Source organism: Lepus europaeus, chromosome 16 (genome assembly GCF_033115175.1).
Source record: "Lepus europaeus isolate LE1 chromosome 16, mLepTim1.pri, whole genome shotgun sequence".
Taxonomy (NCBI): Eukaryota; Metazoa; Chordata; class Mammalia; order Lagomorpha; family Leporidae; genus Lepus; species Lepus europaeus.
The window spans coordinates 12,552,049-12,570,971 of NC_084842.1; the positions used below are offsets into that span (position 1 = coordinate 12,552,049).

An 18,923-nucleotide genomic window follows, 5' to 3' on the forward strand; every position below is an offset into this window, starting at 1 on the left:
TCTGTATCTCTATGTGTGATGGTGACACTTGGGTGGAGGGAATGTTGCAATCACTGATATTTATTGAGGGATCGTCCCCGTAAACCTTTCATTAAATATCAGTGATTGCACCATTCCTCCACCCAAGTGTCACCATCTGAACTTTCTGAAGATTCCTCATAGAATAGATCATCATCTTGAATGTTCTAGTTATGTTTAATAGTTGTAGCCCAAACTATAACCTTCTATCTTGTGTATTTAGAGGAAATATATAAGACATCATAAAATGAGATGTTACCATTTGAGAGAACGGGGCACATGTTGTATGGGATTGCTCTGTATTTTATCTTAAAAGGTCATGTGAATCTGCAGTTACTTCAATTCAGTTTGTTTTCAGACAGCAAAGATAAGTCAAATGGATTTTTAAAAATATTCAAGGCCGGTGCTGCGGCTCACTAGGCTAATCCTCCGCCTGCGATGCCGACACACCAGGTTCTAGTCCTGGTTGGGGCGCTGGATTCTGTCCCGGTTGCCCCTCTTCCAGGCCAGCTCTCTGCTGTGGCCCGGGAGGGCAATGGAGGATGGCCCAAGTGCTTGGGCCCTGCACCCGCATGGGAGACCAGGAGGAAGCACCTGGCTCCTGGCTTCAGTGCGCCAGTCACAGCAGCCATTGGAGGGTGAACCAATGGCAAAGGAAGACCTTTCTCTCTGTCTGTCTCTCTCACTGTCCACTCTGCCTGTCAAAAAAAAAGAAAGAAAGAAAAGAAAAGAAATATTCAGAGAGAAAAACAAAAAATAATTAAATAGCAGTGGTAAGGCCCAACATAACATCACTTACATGTAATGGGCCATAAACCTCATCTCAACATATTTAGAAGAATTGAAATCCTATGGAATGTGTTTTCTGACCAAATGCAAAGTAGAAGTTAATAAACAGGAAAAGAAGTAAATTTCTCACCACTTAGAAAGTAAGCAACACATTTCCAAATATTCAAGAGGGTTTTAAGGGAAATAACTACCTATACGGAACAAAAATGAAATTGCAACATAACAAAATTTGAGGAACTCAGAGAATGTTACTAACAGGGAAATTTATATCATTGAATGCTTACATTAACAAGACAAAGAATTTCAGGTCAGTAATCTAAGCTTCCATCTTAAACCACAAAAGAACAAAAAAAAACAGAAAAAAAAATAGCAAGATAAGCCCTAAAGGAAAGGAAGATAAATCCTAAAGGAAACTCAGTGAAACAACAAAACTGGTTGTTTGAAAAAATCAATAAAATTGACATATTTCTTGCAAGGTTGACAAAGGAAGAAACATGCAAGCCCCAAATTTCCACTATCAAAAATGAGATACTTTACCACTTCCAACTGTCTGGTATTTGAAGGATAAGGGAATACTTTGAATGAATATATACACTTAACATGATTATGTAGATGAAATAGACCAGTTTGTCAAAAAGTATAAGCTATCAAAAAGTTCATAATACTAAATAGATCATTTAAATAGTTTTATATCTTTTAAAGAAATTTAATTCACTGTTAAAAAACAAATCTCCAGGTCCAGATGGTTTCACTGGAGATTTCTATCAAACATTTAAAGAATACAGATTTTAGATTATCTCTTAGAAAGAATAGAAGTTGAGAAAATGCCTTTTATGAGGTTCTAAGACCAAATACAATACAAAACAATCACAGACTAATTGTCCATCATGATAATTGATGCAGATACCTTAACAAAATGTAAGCAGGTATAACTCAAAAATACATTAAATGAACTATTTGCTACAACTGAATTGTGAATGTTCTATTTTACCACTCCTATTCAACGTAATACTATAAGATTTGCCAGCACAGAAAATCAAGTGGAGGCATATAGTTTAAAAAAAAGAAGAAATTAAATTATCCCTATTTAAAGAGACATGGTGGTCTATATTAAAAATTCCAAGGAATCGACTAATGAAAAAAAGAAAAATCAACAGATAAGTAAGTTCAGTTAGGTCACAGGATAAAAGTTCAAAATACAAAAACTCTGTTGTATTTCTAAATACTAGAAAAGAATGTCGGGGCTGGCGCTGTAGCATAGTGTGTAAAGCCACCGCCTGTAGTGCCAGTATCCCATATGGGCACCGGTTCAAGACCCGGCTGCTCCACTTCTGATCCAGCTCTCTGCTATGGCCTGGGAAAGCGGCAGAAGATGGCCCAAGTCCTTAGGCCCCTGCACCCACATGGGAGAACTGGAAGAAGCTCCTGGCTCCTGGCTTCGGATCAGCACAGCTCCAGCCATTGTGGCCAAATGGGGAGTGAACCAACACTGGAAGACCTCTCTCTCTCTCTCTCTCTCTCTCTCTCTGTGTGTATAACTCTGACTTTCAAATAAATAGATAAATCTTTAAAAAAAGAATGTGGAAATGAAACAACATCATTTAAAATAGTTCAAAAAATAACATGCTTAGATATACATCCACCAAAATGTCCAGGACTTTTATACTTAACTATAAAATCCTGATGAAAAATTTCAAAGAAAATTAAGTATATGGAGAAACATACTGTGTTCAAGGATTAGAAGACTTACTGACAAGAGCTGGCACTGTGGCGTAGCAGGTAAAGCCAGTGGCTGCACCATATGGGTGCCAGTTCAAGTCTAGGCTGCTCCACCTCCTATCTAGCTCTCTGCTACAACCTGTGAAAGCAGTTGAAGTTGGTGCAAGTGCTTGGGCCCCTGAACCCACATGGGAAAACTGAAAGAAGCTCCTGGCTCCTAGCTTTGGATCGGCCCAGCTCTGGCCAGTGCAGCCATTTGGGCAGTGAACCAGCACATGGAAGACTTCTCTCTCTGCACCTCTGCCTCTGCCTCTTTGTACCTCTGCCTTTCAAATAATAGGGAAATCTTTGGGGGACAAAAAAGAAGACTCAGTGACAGTGTGGACTTGCCACAGATTATAGCTTAGCTGTGGTTCCTATCAAAATCCCTGCAATATGTTTTGTAAATAGAAAAGTTTATTTTGACATTATCATGGGAAGACAAAGAAACTAGAGTAGCTAAAACAATTTAAAATAGAAGAGAAAAGGTATATGGAATTATTAACCCAGCATTAAATCTTACTGTATTGGCCACAGTACTCAATATAATGTGATATTGACAGAGGATAGACACATAAATCAGTGAAGCTATGTAATAGTTAAAAAATAGACCCACACAGGTCTGCTTAATTGACTATCAGTTGATTTGTAATGAAGATGCATTCAGTTGAGGAAAGGCAGTCTTCATCAACTGTTGCTCAAGCAACTGACATCCACAAGCCAAGAAATGAGATTCACTCTGACCCAGACAAAAAATAGATCAGTAAAACACAGTTTTAAATGAAAATGGGAGAACATCTTCAGGGTCTTGATGCTGACAAATGAAACTATGTAGTGTAAATGTCATTTGAGTTTTCAGAAGTGATCAGATGCTCACAGGAATCTCTTTCCCCTAAGAACAGTTGTTCGGTAGTCACTAACTCTGATAGAAGATGCTATCACAAATAATAAGAATCAGCTGTGTTTGCCTGCTACCTCTGAATCCTCTTCCTTAAGGGAGTGTTTATTCTTTTATGCATGTAGTTAATTAAGGTAGTGTTCTTTAACATTGCTCAATGTCCTTAGAAAGCCTGTTTCCTCTTACTCATGCCTCTGTATCAGACAGCAGTTCACAAAAGTGTTCTAGTACCTTTGCAAATCAAAATAACTGAGTCAGTTTCTAGTATGTATATTACCTCATCTTTTCTCGGGTAATACAGAAAAACTCATGTGGTAGTTTGTGTAATGATGTGCATTGTAGAATCAGTTTTCATCTTAACTTGAAAACGAGTAACTTAAATTCTCTATATCAACTTTTAAGAACTCTAATAGGTATGTAGAGGAAAAATGTGGGTAATTTTTTTCATTTGTATAAAATGTAGATGGTCCATATTACTGTTTCAGAATACTATAAATATAAATTGATGCCTTCAATTAATAAAAATTCTAAGTACTTGGTTATTTTGTGTCTTCAGATACATAGTTGTCACTGTACAGATATACACAGTGTCATTTTAAACACAAATAACTACTTTCCACTTTCTTTCTTCTCTCTAGTTTATTTGTCACCTTGTTGCACCAATACTAGAGAGTATAGTTTCATACATGATACTCTCAACCAGTGCAGGCTTGATGTAAGCTGTGATCTACAGTTGTCATGGCAGTTTGGTGATACAAAACTTGTCCACAATGAAGATCTGGAAAAAAAATTCACTGCTAAGAGGTAAGTTACCATGACCTAAACATGTTTGAGATTTTGTTTTATTTCTGTTTTCTATGCAGTCTTATGCTAATTTACTTCTGCCATTTGAGATTTAATAAGTATTACCAAGAAAATAAGTAGAGATAATTATTTTGTTACCTTCTCATAGCCCTTATAAGTGTAAAATTTGTAAATTTTACTAGTAAGTTTCATGTGTTGTAGTCAGATTTCAGATATCCCCTTCCAATTTTTTAATCTTGATAAATTTTTTCAGAAGCATGCATCACTATATTTATTAAGCAGCCATTTTGTAGATCCCTAAAACAATAGCTAAAGTAATCAGAAAGTAACTTCTTTTCCATTTTCACAACTATTAAGAGACTGAGTTGGATTTTTTAAAAAAAATATTTCACTGGGGCCGGCACCTGAGTGCCAGCATCCCATATCAGCGCTGGTTCATGTCCCAGTTGCTGTTCTTTCAGTCCAGCTCCCTGCTTATGGCCTGAGAAAGCAGTAGAAGATGGCCAAGTGCTTGGGCCTCTGCACCCACGTGGGAAACCCAGAAGAAGCTCGTGTCTCCTAGCTTCAGCCATTGCAGCCAGTAGGGGAGTGAACTGGAGGATGGAAGACCTTTCTTTCTGTGTCTCCCTCTCTCTCTCTGTAACTCTGCCTCTCAAATGAATAAAGAGGGGCTGGTGCTGTGGTGCAGCAGGTTAAGACCCCAGCCTGCAGGGCTGGCATCCATGTGGGCGCCGGTTCGGGTTCCTTCTGATGCACCTGGGAAGGAGGCAGAGGATAGCACAAGTCCTTGGGAACCCTGCACCCATGTGGGAGACCCAGAGGAAGCTCCTGGCTTCAGATCGGCCATCCATTGGCAGCCATTTGGGGAGTGAACCAGCAGATGAAAGACCTCTCTTTCTGTCCCTCTGTTTCTACGTCTCTCTGAAACTCTGTCTTTCAAATAAATAAATCTTTTATTTAAAAAATCAAATAAGTATTTGAAAAATATTTTAGTTATTTGAAAGGCAGAGTTAGAGGGAAAGACAAAGATTTTCATCTGATGGTTCACTCTCCAAATGGCTGCAACATTTGGAACTGGGCTACACGCAAGTCAGGAGCTTCATCTGGTTGGGTGCAGCATCCCAAGCTGCTGGGCCATCTGCTGCTTTCCCAGGTGCATTAGCAGGAAGCTGGATTGGAAGTGGAGCAACTGAGTCTCAAACCAGCACCCTTAGGGGATGCCATGTGGGAAGCAGCAGCTTAACCTGCTGTGCCACAACTGCAGCCCTGAGTTGATATTTTAATTTTGGATTATTGTGTCTGGCTTTTTCCAACTGTTCCACTAAAACCAATCTTTCTAGGTGGCTTCCACTATTTTGGACACTTAAATAATATTTATGGAAATCATATTGTTATTTTGACAACAAAAATAACTGCAAATGCAAAATTCTCAGTGTAAATATATTTTTAAAGATTTATTTATTTACTTGAAAGAGTTACACAGAGAAAGAAGGAGAGGCAGAGAGAGAGATAGGTCTTCCATCCACTGCTTCACTCCTCAGTTGGCCGTAACGGCTGGAGCTGTGCAAGTCCGAAGCCAGGAGTCAGGAGCTGCTTCCAGGTCTCCCAGGCAGGTGCAGGGGCTCAAGGACTTGGGCCATCTTCTACTGCTTTCTCAGGCTATAGCAGGGAGATGGATCGAAAGTGAAGCAGCCGGGATACAAATCGGCGCCCATATGGGATACCGACACTGAAGGTGGTAGCTTTACCCATTACGCTACAGCGCTGGCCCCCATTATAAATATTTTGTATTCATAGGATAGATCTTGTGTAAGTACAAATTTGGTTTGGTGCCGGCGCCACGGCTCAATAGGCTAATCCTCTGCCTGTGGCGCTGGCACACTGGGTTCTAGTCCCAGTCTGGGCGCTGGATTCTGTCCCGGTCGCTCCTCTTCCTGTCCAGCTCTCTGCTGTGGCCCAAGAGTGCAGTGGAGGATGGCCCAAGTGCTTGGGCCCTGAACCCACATGGGAGACCAGGAGAAGCACCTGGCTCCTGGCTTCGGATCAGCTCAGTGCACCGGCCGCAGCGCGCTGGCCACAGCAGCCATTGGAGGTGAACCAATGGAAAAGGAAGACCTTTCTCTCTGTCTCTCTCTCTCACTGTCTACTCTGCCTGTCAAAAAAATTTAAAAAAGAAAAAGAAAAATTTGGTTTGGTGTTTTTCATTTTTTCAATCTTGCCTCCTTTACCATTTTGCAGTGTTTAACTTATAGCCTAATTATAACTTGCTGGACACACATAGTGAACCTGTTTTGGAATGTTTAGGAGTTGTTTTATTAGTTTTAAATCATTTTTTCTTGATTTAGACATGCTGCCTTACTTGGTGTCAGTTCGGAGATTTGGAATTGGAAAACATGACAAAATTAGTTGTGGCATATTTTTTTCTCTAAAACCACAGCTTTGAGTGACATTAGAAGGGACTGAATATATCTTGTCACTTTTGGGTTGAAAGAACAAATTGATGAAAAATGAATTCCTGATGTGGTTTTTGATTTTGGTTCTTTGAAGACTTAAAATTTTGTTCTTCATAATCCCTATTAGTATTACAGAAAATTAAAAACAACTACTCATGTATCTAATGTATCTAATGACCAACTGCAATAGGACTTAACTCTTTTCTTATTCACTCAAATTTTTAAAAAATATTTATTATTTTTTAATTAATTATATTATTTTTAAAAAATATTTATTTGTTTATATGAAAGTCAGAGTCACAGAGAGAGGGGGAGAGACAGAGAGAGAAATCTTCTATCCGTGGATTCACTCCCCAGATGGCCACAAAAGGCCGAAGCCAGGAGGTCAGAGCATCTTCCAGGCCCCCCACGTGGATGGCAGGAGCCCCACACACTTGGGCCATCTGCTGCTGCTTTTCTCAGGTCATTAGCAGGGAACTGGATCAGAAGTGGAACAGCTAGAACTTGAAACAGCGCCTATATGGAATTCCAGTACCATATATAGGCAGTAGCTTTACCAACTATGCCACAGTGTCAGACCCTCCCCATATAGGACTTAAGGCATTATGTTGGATTGTTCTCTTTCCCCTACTATAGTGTAAGTTTTATCTTTGTTTTTGTGTCCATGGTATAAAACAATCTGGCAACACAGTGGGAGTTTAAATGTCAAATTAAATTAATCTTTCATCTCACTTTTAAAAATCAGTGATACCAGGAAGTAATGTGAAGGAAAAATTGGAAACAAAAAATAAACAGAATGGTTAGCAGGAGAGGATAATACAATGGAGAAGTGAAAAGTGACTGTCTCTGGCTTTTATTTTTATCAGTCTTCTTAGGGGAGAAAGAATAAATTTATACATCTACACTCTCAGGATAAGTGAATAACTTTAAAAAGATATCAGTCTCTAATTTCTTAAAAGATTTATTTAGGCTGGCACCGTGGCTCACTAGGCTAATCCTCCACCTTGCGGTGCCGGCACACCGGGTTCTAGTCCCGGTCGGGGCACCGGATTCTGTCCCGGTTGCCCCTCTTCCAGGCCAGCTCTCTGCTGTGGCCAGGGAGTGCAGTGGAGGATGGCCCAAGTGCTTGGGTCCTGCACCCCATGGGAGACCAGGATAAGACCCTGGCTCCTGCCATCGGATCAGCGCGGTGCGCCGGCCACAGCGCACCTGCCACGGCGGCCATTGGAGGGTGAACCAACGGCAAAAAGGAAGACCTTTCTCTCTGTCTCTCTCTCTCACTGTCCACTCTGCCTGTCAAAAAAAAAAAAAAAGATTTATTTAGTTAGTTATTTGAAAGGCTGAGTTACAGAAAGAAGAGGAGAAACAGAGATCTTTCCTCTAGTTCACTCCCCAAATGGAGGCAATGGCCAGGTCAGGCCAGGCCAAAGACAAGAGCAAGGAGTTTTTTCTGGGTCTCCCACATGAGTGGCAGGGGCCCAGGTACTTGGGCCATCTTTGCTGCTTTCCCAGGCCATGAGCAGGGAGCTGATCAGAACTGGAGCAGCAGGGACATTGACATAGGTCACAGTCTCCGTTTCTTATTTCCATTGTGTCTACTACTTAAGTGTGAAATCAGCAAAGACACCTCAATAATCTGAATGTCTGTTTGATCACTCATTAAAAGTTGAGTGCCTACTGCATCTGACATTATTTTTGATATCTTCAGAAAACAATGAAGAGTTTTCTCAGAGGCCCTAAAAAGTTTATATTTTGGTAGAGAAATATACAGCTAAATGTAAAATAATTTAATGTTTTAATAAAGATGTGGGTGCACATGTAAGGAACCAGTTGTTCCTGAGAGAAGATCTGAAGTAACCTCAATATTTAGCTGGCCTTAATGAGTAAAAGGCAAGCTTAGTTTTCTCATTAAGTCTCCTGCTCTGAGTATTGGTATCATTTTGACCTTTTTTTGTTTAAGGTAACTTTTGAAGATATCAAACATCTGAAAAGATAATAATTTTATTTCCTTTTAAGAATTTATTTATTTATTTGAAAGAGTTAGAGAGAGGCAGAGAGAGATCTTCCATCCGCTGGTTCACTCCCCAAATGGCCACAGCAGTTGGAGCTGGGCTGATCAGAAGCCAGGAGCCAGGAGCCTCCTCCAGGTCTCCTATGTGAGTGCAGGGCTGCCTGTTCTCAGCTTGATGCTGTGGTTGAATCTGTACTTAATGGCTGAATGTACATTTTGCCCCAGATATGTAGCCTGAGTCAGCCATGGTTAATTTTATTCATATTATTGATATTTATTTCCAAGAATGGGCAAAACTGAGCTGATGTGGACCAGTGACACACTGAGGCTTTATGTCTCTGGGGAAGAGAAACCAATCAGTTATGAACAAGGAGACTTCTTTTTCTTGCTGTTGAAACTAGCACTCTGGGGAGAATAATGAGACCAATGTTAGGATCATCATAACACTGAGTGCAGCAGAGCAAGAGATGGGAGAAACCTGAATGCCTGACGACATGTGGCATCACGGAACCAGTTAATCCTGATAGAGGATGCATGACTTCTGAACTTGCTGGGAGAAGCTAACATATTTTTTAAGCCAGTTTGAATGGATTTCTGTACTTGAAGTCAAAATCTCGAATTGAATTCAATTTGGTCCTAGGAAAGGAGTATCGCAGTAAGAGATTCTAAGACAGGCATTTGATTCAGAGAACAGGAAGGACCCTCACTGTTCCGGTGTGGTGGGTTGGGGTAATCTCTACCTTGCTGCACAGATCATGTCTGTCATGAGGCTGCAGTTTTGGGGAAAATTGCTCAGAACAATGAAGATATTAGAGTATCTTAATTACTTACTGCATAGACCCAAGAGCAATCTTTTTTTAAAAAAAATATTTATTTGAACGAGCTATATAGAGAGATGTTCCATCCATTGGTTAACACCCAAGATAGTCACAGTCACCAGGGCTGAGCCAGGCCGAAACCAGGAACCAGAGGCTTCATCATCCCAGTCTCCCACATGGGTGCAAGGGCCCAAACACTTGGGCAGTCTTCTGTTGCTTTTCTCAGGCCATTAGCAGGGAACTGGATCAGAAGTGGAGCAACCAGGACTCAAACTGTCACCCAAAAGGAATACTGGCCTTGCAGGCTGCAGTTTTACTCACTATGCCACATTACCCTGAGATCTATCTTTTAAATCATTGAAAATTCAGATTTTATTTTAAGAAAAAAAAAAACATTTCTGCTTCTTGCATAGTTTGATAGTTCAGTTTCTCAAAATGAGCTCAGAGAATTCATCTTTCCCAAGTTAGTGATAATGTGGACTAACAAGGAATGACATGTAACAGGAGATAAATGTAGGACAAAGTATAAATCTCTTGCCGTAGTTTTTTCCCAAAAGCCTCTCTTTAAAATATTTTCTGCCCCGTAAATGGAATTCAAATTCATACAGTAAAGATTTATCTTATTTGAAATTTGATATCAAAATTACAAAAATAAAAAAATACCCTTTGACCCAGAACTCCACTTCTAGGAATTCATTTTCTTGTATCTTTTTAAAAGACTTGTCTTATTTATTTAAAAGGCACAGTGATGAGAGAGAGAGAGATATCTTCCATCCACTGTTTCATTCCCCAAATGCCCACAGAGCCAGGCCAAAACCAAGAAGAGCCCAGAACTCCATCTAGATCTCCGTTGTGGGTGGCCGGGGCCCAAGCATCTCTACTGTTTTCCCAGGTTATTATCGAGGAGCAGAATCAGAAGAGGAGTAGCCTGGAATCCCACTGCTGCCCATATGGGATGCTGGCACCACAGGCCAAGGCTGAACTTACTACACCACAATGCCAGCCCCCTAGTATTCTTTAAACCCATGAACATTAATGGTCTTTCCATTTTTGTGTGTGTCCTTTTCTGTGCCTTTCAACAGAGTCCCATCATTTTTGTTTTAGAGGTCATTCACTTCCCTGGATAAATACATTCATAAACATTTTTATAGTTATTATGAGTAGAATTGCTTTTATGATTTCTGTCCCAGCAGTTTCATTATAATGTATAAAAAAGTGACTGATTTTTATGTGTTTATTTTTTAGCCTGCAGCTTTACAGCATTCATTTATCAGTTCTGGTAGTCTCTTAGAGGAGTTTTCAGATATTTTGTATATATAACTGTATCTGCAGTCAAGGATGATTTGACATGCTCTCTCCCTATTTGTATGCTCTTTATTTCATTCTCTTCCATATTTGCTGTGGCTAAGACCAGACCTCTTGTACTGTGTTGAGTAAAAGTGGTAAAAGAGAACATTCTTCTCTTGTTCCAGATGGCAAAGATCAGTATTGTCCATTCTGTAGGCCATGTAAGGCTCATGAAATCATTTTGTCTGACCTTGTCAAGACAACCACAGACTAGACTGGAAATTTCAGTAAATCATTGGCAGGCTAATTTTTAAGTTGATATAATTTTGTATGGCCTGCAAATGATGTTATAAATATATGAATGGCCCTTGGCCGAAAAAGGTTCCTCTCCCCATGACTGTAGAACTGCTTTCAGCTTTTCTGCATTCTGTATGATATTGACTGTAGGTTTATATAACCTTTAGAATTGATATGCATTCTTTCTATACCTAGTTTGTTCAGTTTTTATAACGAATGGATATCGAATTTTGTTGAATGCTTTTTCTGCATCTGTGACTGAATCATGTGGCTTTTGTCCTTCATTCTGTTGCATTACATTTATTGGTTACATGTTGAACCATCCTTGCATCGCTGGGATAAATCCCACTTGACTGTGATAATGTTTTTGTTGAACGGTTGGGTTCAGTTTGCTAGCATTTTGTTGAGAATTTTTGCATCTGTATTCATTCAGGAAATAAAGCTGCATTTTTCTTTTTTTGTTGTAATCATGTCTAATTTTAGTATTAGAGTAATGCAGGCCTTGTAGAATGAGTTGGGAAGAAGTCCTTCCCTGTTAATTTTTTTGCAATATTTTGGGAAGAATTTAGTGTTAGTTCTTCCTTAAAAATTTGGTAGAATTCAAAAGTAAAGCTATCTAGTTCTGGGAATTTCTTTGTTAAGAGACTTTTTATTATTGATTCAGTCTCATTGCATGTACAACTTTCCTGTGTGTTCATGGTTCAGTTTTGGCAAGTTATATGTTTCCAGAAATTTGTTCATTTCTTCTGTGTTTAAAATTATGTTGCTACACCATTGTTCATAGTAATCCCTAATAATCCTTTCAATTCTGTGATATCAATTGTGTCTACTTTTCCATACCTAATTTTATTTCAGTTTTCTTTTTGTTGTTGTTGGTCAGTATAAATGTTTGTTGATTTTGTTTATCCTTTCAGAAAACAGCTCTTCATTTCATTTTCTTCCTGTAGGTTTTTTAACTCTTTTTAAAAAAATTTCTGCTTTGATGTTTATTATCTTCTGATTTGGGGTTTGGTTTTTTTCTTTTTAGTTCTTGAGATGCATCATTTGGTTCATCATTTCAGAATAGCACCACCCTGGGGACTAAGCTTTTAATATATACCTTTGAAGGACACTCAAGCTAGTATCTAAATTATAGCACAGACTTTGAAATTGGTGATTATTCAGGTTGTCTGGGTGGACCTAGTTTAATCACAGGAACTCTTTTTTTTTACTTCTAAAAAATGTTATTTATATAAAGGAAGCAGAGTTCATGTATTTCAAATATACAGTTTTAAGAACATAATGATACTTCTCACCTTTGCAGCTTCCCTCCTACTCTCCTCCTCCTTCCCATCTTATTTTTCTTTTAATTTTTACAATGACATACTTTCAGTTTACTTTATAATCACAAGCTTAACCCTCCACTAAATAAAGAATCAAGTAGTAAGTAGAAAAACCACTATTACTCAGGAGTAAAGACAGGGGTCATAAACAATAATCAAATCTCAAGATGTCCATTTCACTCACATGTACTACAGGTTTTTTTGTAATCTGTATATTAGTTACCACAAATCAGGGAAAACATGAAAATTGTCTTTTGAGGATGGCTTATTTCACTAAGGATAATGGTCTCCAATTGCATTCATTTTGTTGCAAAAGCCAGAATTTCATTCTTTTTTTCTGGCTGAATAGTGTTCCGTCATGTGTATATACTGCATTTTCTTTTTCCAGCCATCAGTTAATGGACATCTGGGTTGATTCCATATATTAGCTGTTGTGAACTGGGCTCTACACATTAACACTTAAAAAAATAGAAGAGGAAAGCAGAAGAATGAATCAGAGAAAGGAAATGAAAGAGAAAAAGAGATTCAGGAGCGACTCAGCCTGCCTTTACAGGCTTCAAAGATAGAGAAAGGAGATAATAATCCAAGGAGTGTGGATAACTTCTAGAAGCTGGGAAGAGCCTCCAGCCACTAGCCATCTAATACTACCACTGCTAGTAACTGAATTCTACCAACCATCCCTAGAACTTCACCCATCTTAGACTTAGATACCTGAGATAATAAAGTTAATTCTTTTAAATACACACTGTGTACATTTCCCATCCACTAATCACTTAGTAGCCATCTCAGTTATCAAATTGTCCCAGTAACTGTCACAGTTCTCTTCATAGTTCTTAATTTACTTACTCCAAAGTTGAATAATGATGATACTGAAAATTCAGAAAAGCCCAAGAAAAACTGTAAGAGTGGTTCCTTTAAGTCAAGGGTGGGGAGAAACTTTTTTGTGGAAAAGGCCATTAGAATATTTATAACTTTATTTGTGGACCATACAAAATTATCAATTTAAAAATTACCCTGCTATAGATTTTTTGAGTTTCACCAGTAAATTATTTATAGAAATCAGCAGGCCAAGTGATTTCACAGGTCTTACACCGCCTGCAGGCTGGATGTTCCCTTCCCCTACTTTCAGCTGTTGAGGAATGAAAAAAAAGTGTGCTAAGGTCTGCAGTCAGCATAATCTGGTATCCATGAAATTGTAAGAGGAAAAAGAAATTCATGTTAGTTCTGCCGTTATACATCAAACTGCTGAAGTTACTGCAGTGCATGATTAAGTGCTTATTTAAAAGGAAAAAAGACATTTGGATTCCATACTGTCCACAATTTTGAAGTATCTACTGAAGGTCCCTGTGAAGAAGTGGGGATTAGAATATTGTACTTTGGACCTATTGTACAATGACTTCTTACCAGTAGCAATCTGATGGACTTAAAAACTAGTAAATTCTCTTTCTAGCTCTCCAGAGAAATAATCTCATTGCTTTATTTTCTAAAAGTACTTACTTGAATACTTTGATTTTGTCCTGTAGGCACCCCTGGTATCTAAATATCTCATTTATACTTTTGTTTCCAGTTAAACTTAGGGATAAGATACTTCCTATGTTGCATTTACTCAACAAAAACTTATTTCTCTACTGCATGCAATCTGTCTTGGAACCTATTCTGGATGATGTGATGAACTATGACTAGGTATTCCATCTGAGGCATATATACCTTCACTCTGTTGGTTTCAGTAGGGAGCTAGCACAATAGCACATGCTTAATTAAAAGTTCATGATCTTCAGAAAGATACACAATCTTCTAGTCCTGTTTCTACCACTTATTTAGTTTGTGTTAGCTTCTATAACTTCTTGATTTATTTCTTGGATATTGAATAAAATAGTAATTTTAAAAAGTAATTACGAAAATGAGAAACCCACAGACAAGACTGTAAATATAAATTCCAACACCTGAATACTGGGCTAATTTTGGTCTTCCCACTCCAGAACTTAAAAAATCTGTAAGGTGTAGGTTTGACACAAAATCTTCTTTAGTATTGCTGCATAAAAACATGGGAAGGATGGACAGGCAGTGTGGCGAAATCACCACTTGGAACGCCTGGAACACCATCCTGTGTCAGATGCTGTCGGAGTCCCTGCTACTCCACTTAAAATCCAGCTTCCTGCTAATGTGCACCCCGGCAGCGGATGGTGTCTCAAGTATTTGGGTCCCTTCCACCCATATATGGACCCAATTTGAGTTTTTGGCTCCTAACGACAGCCTTGCTCAGCACTGGCTGTTATGGGCAAGGGTGTGAACCAGCATTTGGAAGATATGTGTCTGCCTTTCAAAAACTGCAATAAAAACAAACTTTTTTTAAATGGGGAGATATTTGGCATAGTGGTTAAGACAGTGATTAAGACACCCACATAGCATATCAGTGTGCCTGGGTTTGATCCCCAGCTCTGGATCTTGACTACAGTTTCTTAATGAACACCCCAGGAGCCAGCGGTGATGGCTCAGGTAGTTGGGTTCCTGTCACCTGCATGGAATAATTGATTGAGTTCCCACCTCTGGTCTTCAGCCTCAAGCTTCTGCCCAACCCTAGCCATCATGTGCCTTTTTGGCATGAATCAGCATATGCGAGCACACTGTCAGTGTGTCTGTGTGTATGTATCTGCCTGTAATACAATAAATACATTTAATTTTTCAACATGGGAAACATTTCTGAAAAATTACTCTTTTTAAGTATAAGATAATATCCTATTAGCAAAAAGTCTGATGCTTACTAATGTCTCTTAATAGAGTACTCTGTACATGTTAGTTCTTCATATACTTAGCTGATTATGTTACACAAGTCTATTCAGGTTCATTTTACCTGTTGTTTCTGAAATAGAAATCTTGAGACACAAAAGTTCTGGTTTTTAACATTATAGCATAAATCCTAGTATTTAAGTAACTTTGGAAAGCCAAACTTCTAATACAACTTTTTAGAAGTCAGAAATAATTCTGAAATCTAATTTTGTGTTGGTCATTTTAGAATTTAAATAGTATCTAGGCTTAAATTTTTTCAAATGTAATTCTGAAAATATCGATTGAAAATTTAAAAAGTATTTACCGGTTTTATTACCAATAATAATAAAAAAAAACTCTAGGTAGGATTTTCTGCTTTAATTTACAGTGATTTTTTTGTTGCCCCGGGTCAGATTTTTATTAAGTTAAATTGTTTCATATCACTAAGTCCCTTAAAATGATATAATGTCTAGCCAGAAACATAACTAGATACAAAGAATTTAACCCAAAATGTCCATGTGTATGACTAGATAAAACAAAAGAATGTGGCCCAAAATGTGAGTGTTGCCATTGTTGAAAAACCCTACTCAAGGATCTCTGTTATACATCTCTATCACAGTGTTTCTTCAGATAATACTATATTTATGTGTAGTACAAGAGACTTAGAATGGTGTGTTTCTCTTTTCTCCCTTCAACCCTGTGTCCTGTTAGTGTTTCCAAGTGGGAATTCTTTATAGGCATTACCCAGAAAGTTAATGTTTTTCCAGATCTGAAGAATCCCAACTGAGCAATCAGAAAAATAGGAGGGGAAGTATTATAATTCTTTCATGAAAATGAAGCCTTAACAGTCAACATAAAGATCTTAGTTGTTCTCAGAATCTCTGATGCCGAGTTGAAAAAAAGAGCAGGAAATGCTGACATGTTTGGTCAAAGGTTAAGCTTGACGTTTCCAGAACTATGAGGGAAAAGTGGTCATAATCAGTATACTTGTTTCTTACTGTTGCCATGTGTTTTGTGGTCCTGTGTACTGTTAGCATTCATTCTTACAAATGAAACAAATACCAGTGTGCATATGTGCATAGCATATATAATGCAAATTATGTGGTAATGCTCTAGGAAATAAATTTTAAAAGCATATACTTTAAAAAGTTAGTTTTCCTTTCGTGGTGCATACAAGCATTCCTTTGCTAGGCTCTGTAACTTTCAATTGCCAAAAATTATTTGGAATCATATTTTGAACATGTATCGAACCTATTTTATTACTTGGTGTGCTGGTTGATACTTTCACTGTTCTTGAACAAACCATGTAGAACACCCAATATGATATGCCAGTGTGAGGTAGGCTTTTATATTTTATGCAGTTAAATGGGTCTTATTAGGGAAATGCTAGAATCAGGAGTATCTGTAGTCAGGTTTTAATCTTTTCTGAGGATGGTCTATAATTTTGTTACTACTGAAACAGTCTAGGCCGGTGCCATGGCTCACTAGGCTAATCCTCTGCCTGCGGTGCCAGCACCCCGTGTTCTAGCCCCAGTTGGGGTGCCGGATTCTGTCCCGGTTGCTCCTCTTCCAGGCCAGCTCTCTGCTGTGGCCAGGGAGTGCAGTGGAGGATGGCCCAAGTGCTTGAGTCCTGCACCCCCATGGGAGACCAGGAGGAAGCACCTGGCTCCTGGCTTCGGATCGGCACAGCGCGCCGGCCATAATGCCCATTTGGGGGGTGAACCAAAGGAAGGAAGACCTTTCTCTCTGTCTCTAACTCTGCCTGTAAAAAAAAAAAAAAAAAAAAAAAAAAAAAAAAAAAAAAAGAACCACTAAAACAGTCTAGAATCAAATATGAGCTTATTTCTCCCACCTGTTTTCTGGATCATTAAGAAATGAGGAATGGTCCTGTAATTGATCATATACAGATATGTAGTTACATAGTAAGGAAATGCGTGTTCCTTCCTCCACAATACAGTTAGTAAGAACTTGAGCTCTGGAACCTGACAGGCAACAGTTGTACAATTCCAACTCTGTTGCTTTGCCACTTCGGCAGAATTACCTTTTTGACTCTCATTTTTCTCATTTTTAAAATATACATCATAACAGCTATGGTAACTGTTTGGGCAGTTGAGACAAAATGAAAACATGCATGCAGAGCTTAAGACTTCATATCAGATACATTAACAGCTTTCAGGAAATGTTAGCTCTTGTTACTATCACTAACCTTATACAGAATGTAGCCCATAAATCCTAGATGACTGGACTGTAATTCTTATTATCCCAGAGTAATAACACTTCTGAATATTATCATATACTTTCTTCCTTTCTAACTGTGGTAAACTGAAATGTTTATCTTCTCTGTGAAACTGCTGTTGGTATTCTCTTTTAACTATATGCATTAATTGTTTTAGGTCTGAGATGCGAGAGAATGGAAGACATGGCCGAGAACTTGAGGAGCATTTCTGCTTTTTAGCACTTCCTCAAAGTGATGTGGCAGAGATATATCAGAAAGGAATAAGTACCAAATCATCTACATTGAAGATTCTAGGAAATCCTCTTCTTGGAATTTATATATTTAGACACGTTGATATTGCCTTGAATTATGCTCATAGTCGCAGCATTACTGTGGAAAATATTATAATTTTTAAGGTGGGTAGCATAAAACAGTTACTAACTCTATGGACAATTTGTTTTAAATTAACATGAATATATTTTCCTTTTATTATAAATTATATTTTAATTATATAAAATATATTTAATATTATTATCATCATTCAGAATTCTTCCCTATTCCTCTTTACATGAGTATGTAGCACAGACAAAACTCTCAAGTAAGCAAAGTCAGCTTTTATCATCTCTGTCTTCCCAAAGCATATATTTTTCTTTGTTTGGTTTATACCATTATTGGTACTATAGCATTTTAAGCTCCTTCTTCTGAAATATTGTAATACCATAATTCTAGCTTAAGATAAAATTGTCAAACCCTTTCCATTTATTTTAGTTAATTAATAGTTCGCCAGTCCTAATTTCTTAATTTTGGTAATTGTGCCATTGTATGAAAGATGTAAACATAGGGAAACTTGGGTACTGGGTATACAGGACCTTTGAACCCTGTGTGTGTGAGAGAGAGGGGCGGTGGGGGGAGAGAAAGAGAGAAAGCATTGTTAAAAACAGCTGATTTGTTGGGGCTGCAGCTGTGGTGCAGCGGGTTAACATCCTGGCCTGAAGCACTGGCACCCCAAATGGGCGCCGGTTTGAGACCCGGCTGCTCCTCTTCCGTTCTAGCTCTCTGGATCGGAAAGCTCTCTGGCCTGGGAAAGCAGTAGAAGATGGCCCAAGTCCTTGGGCCCCTGCACCCATGTGGGAGACCTGGGAGAAATTCCTGGCTCCTGGCTTCGGATCGGTGCAGCTCCAGCCCTGGCGGCCAACTGGGGAGTGAACCAACGGATGGATAACCTCTCTCTCTCTCCTCTCTCTCTCCTCTCTATTTCCTCTCTCTCTCTCTCTCTCCTCTCTTCTCTCTCCTCTCTCTCTCTCTCTCTCTCCTCTCTCCTCTCTCTCTCTCTCTCTCTGCCTCTCCTCTGTGTAACTCTTTCACATAAATAAATAAATCTTGGGGAAAAAAAAAAGCTGACTTGCACTGCCCAGCAATAGTGTGTCGTGAAGTTTGGCATACATTCTTTCTCTGAAATAGGATACATCTATCACAGGTTTAAAGAA

The 18,923-nt window shown here is 38.7% G+C and overlaps 1 protein-coding gene across 1 annotated transcript in view; it reads left to right on the forward strand.

Annotated features, from left to right (window-relative positions):
• Positions 1-18,923, forward strand: part of TEX15 (testis expressed 15, meiosis and synapsis associated) — a 64,287-nt gene that overhangs the window by 5,038 nt on the left and 40,326 nt on the right. The window contains exons 2-3 of the mRNA XM_062213226.1: positions 4,102-4,267; positions 17,615-17,852. Coding sequence (XP_062069210.1) covers positions 4,102-4,267; positions 17,615-17,852 — 404 coding nt within the window. The remainder of the gene's footprint in view (positions 1-4,101; positions 4,268-17,614; positions 17,853-18,923) is intronic.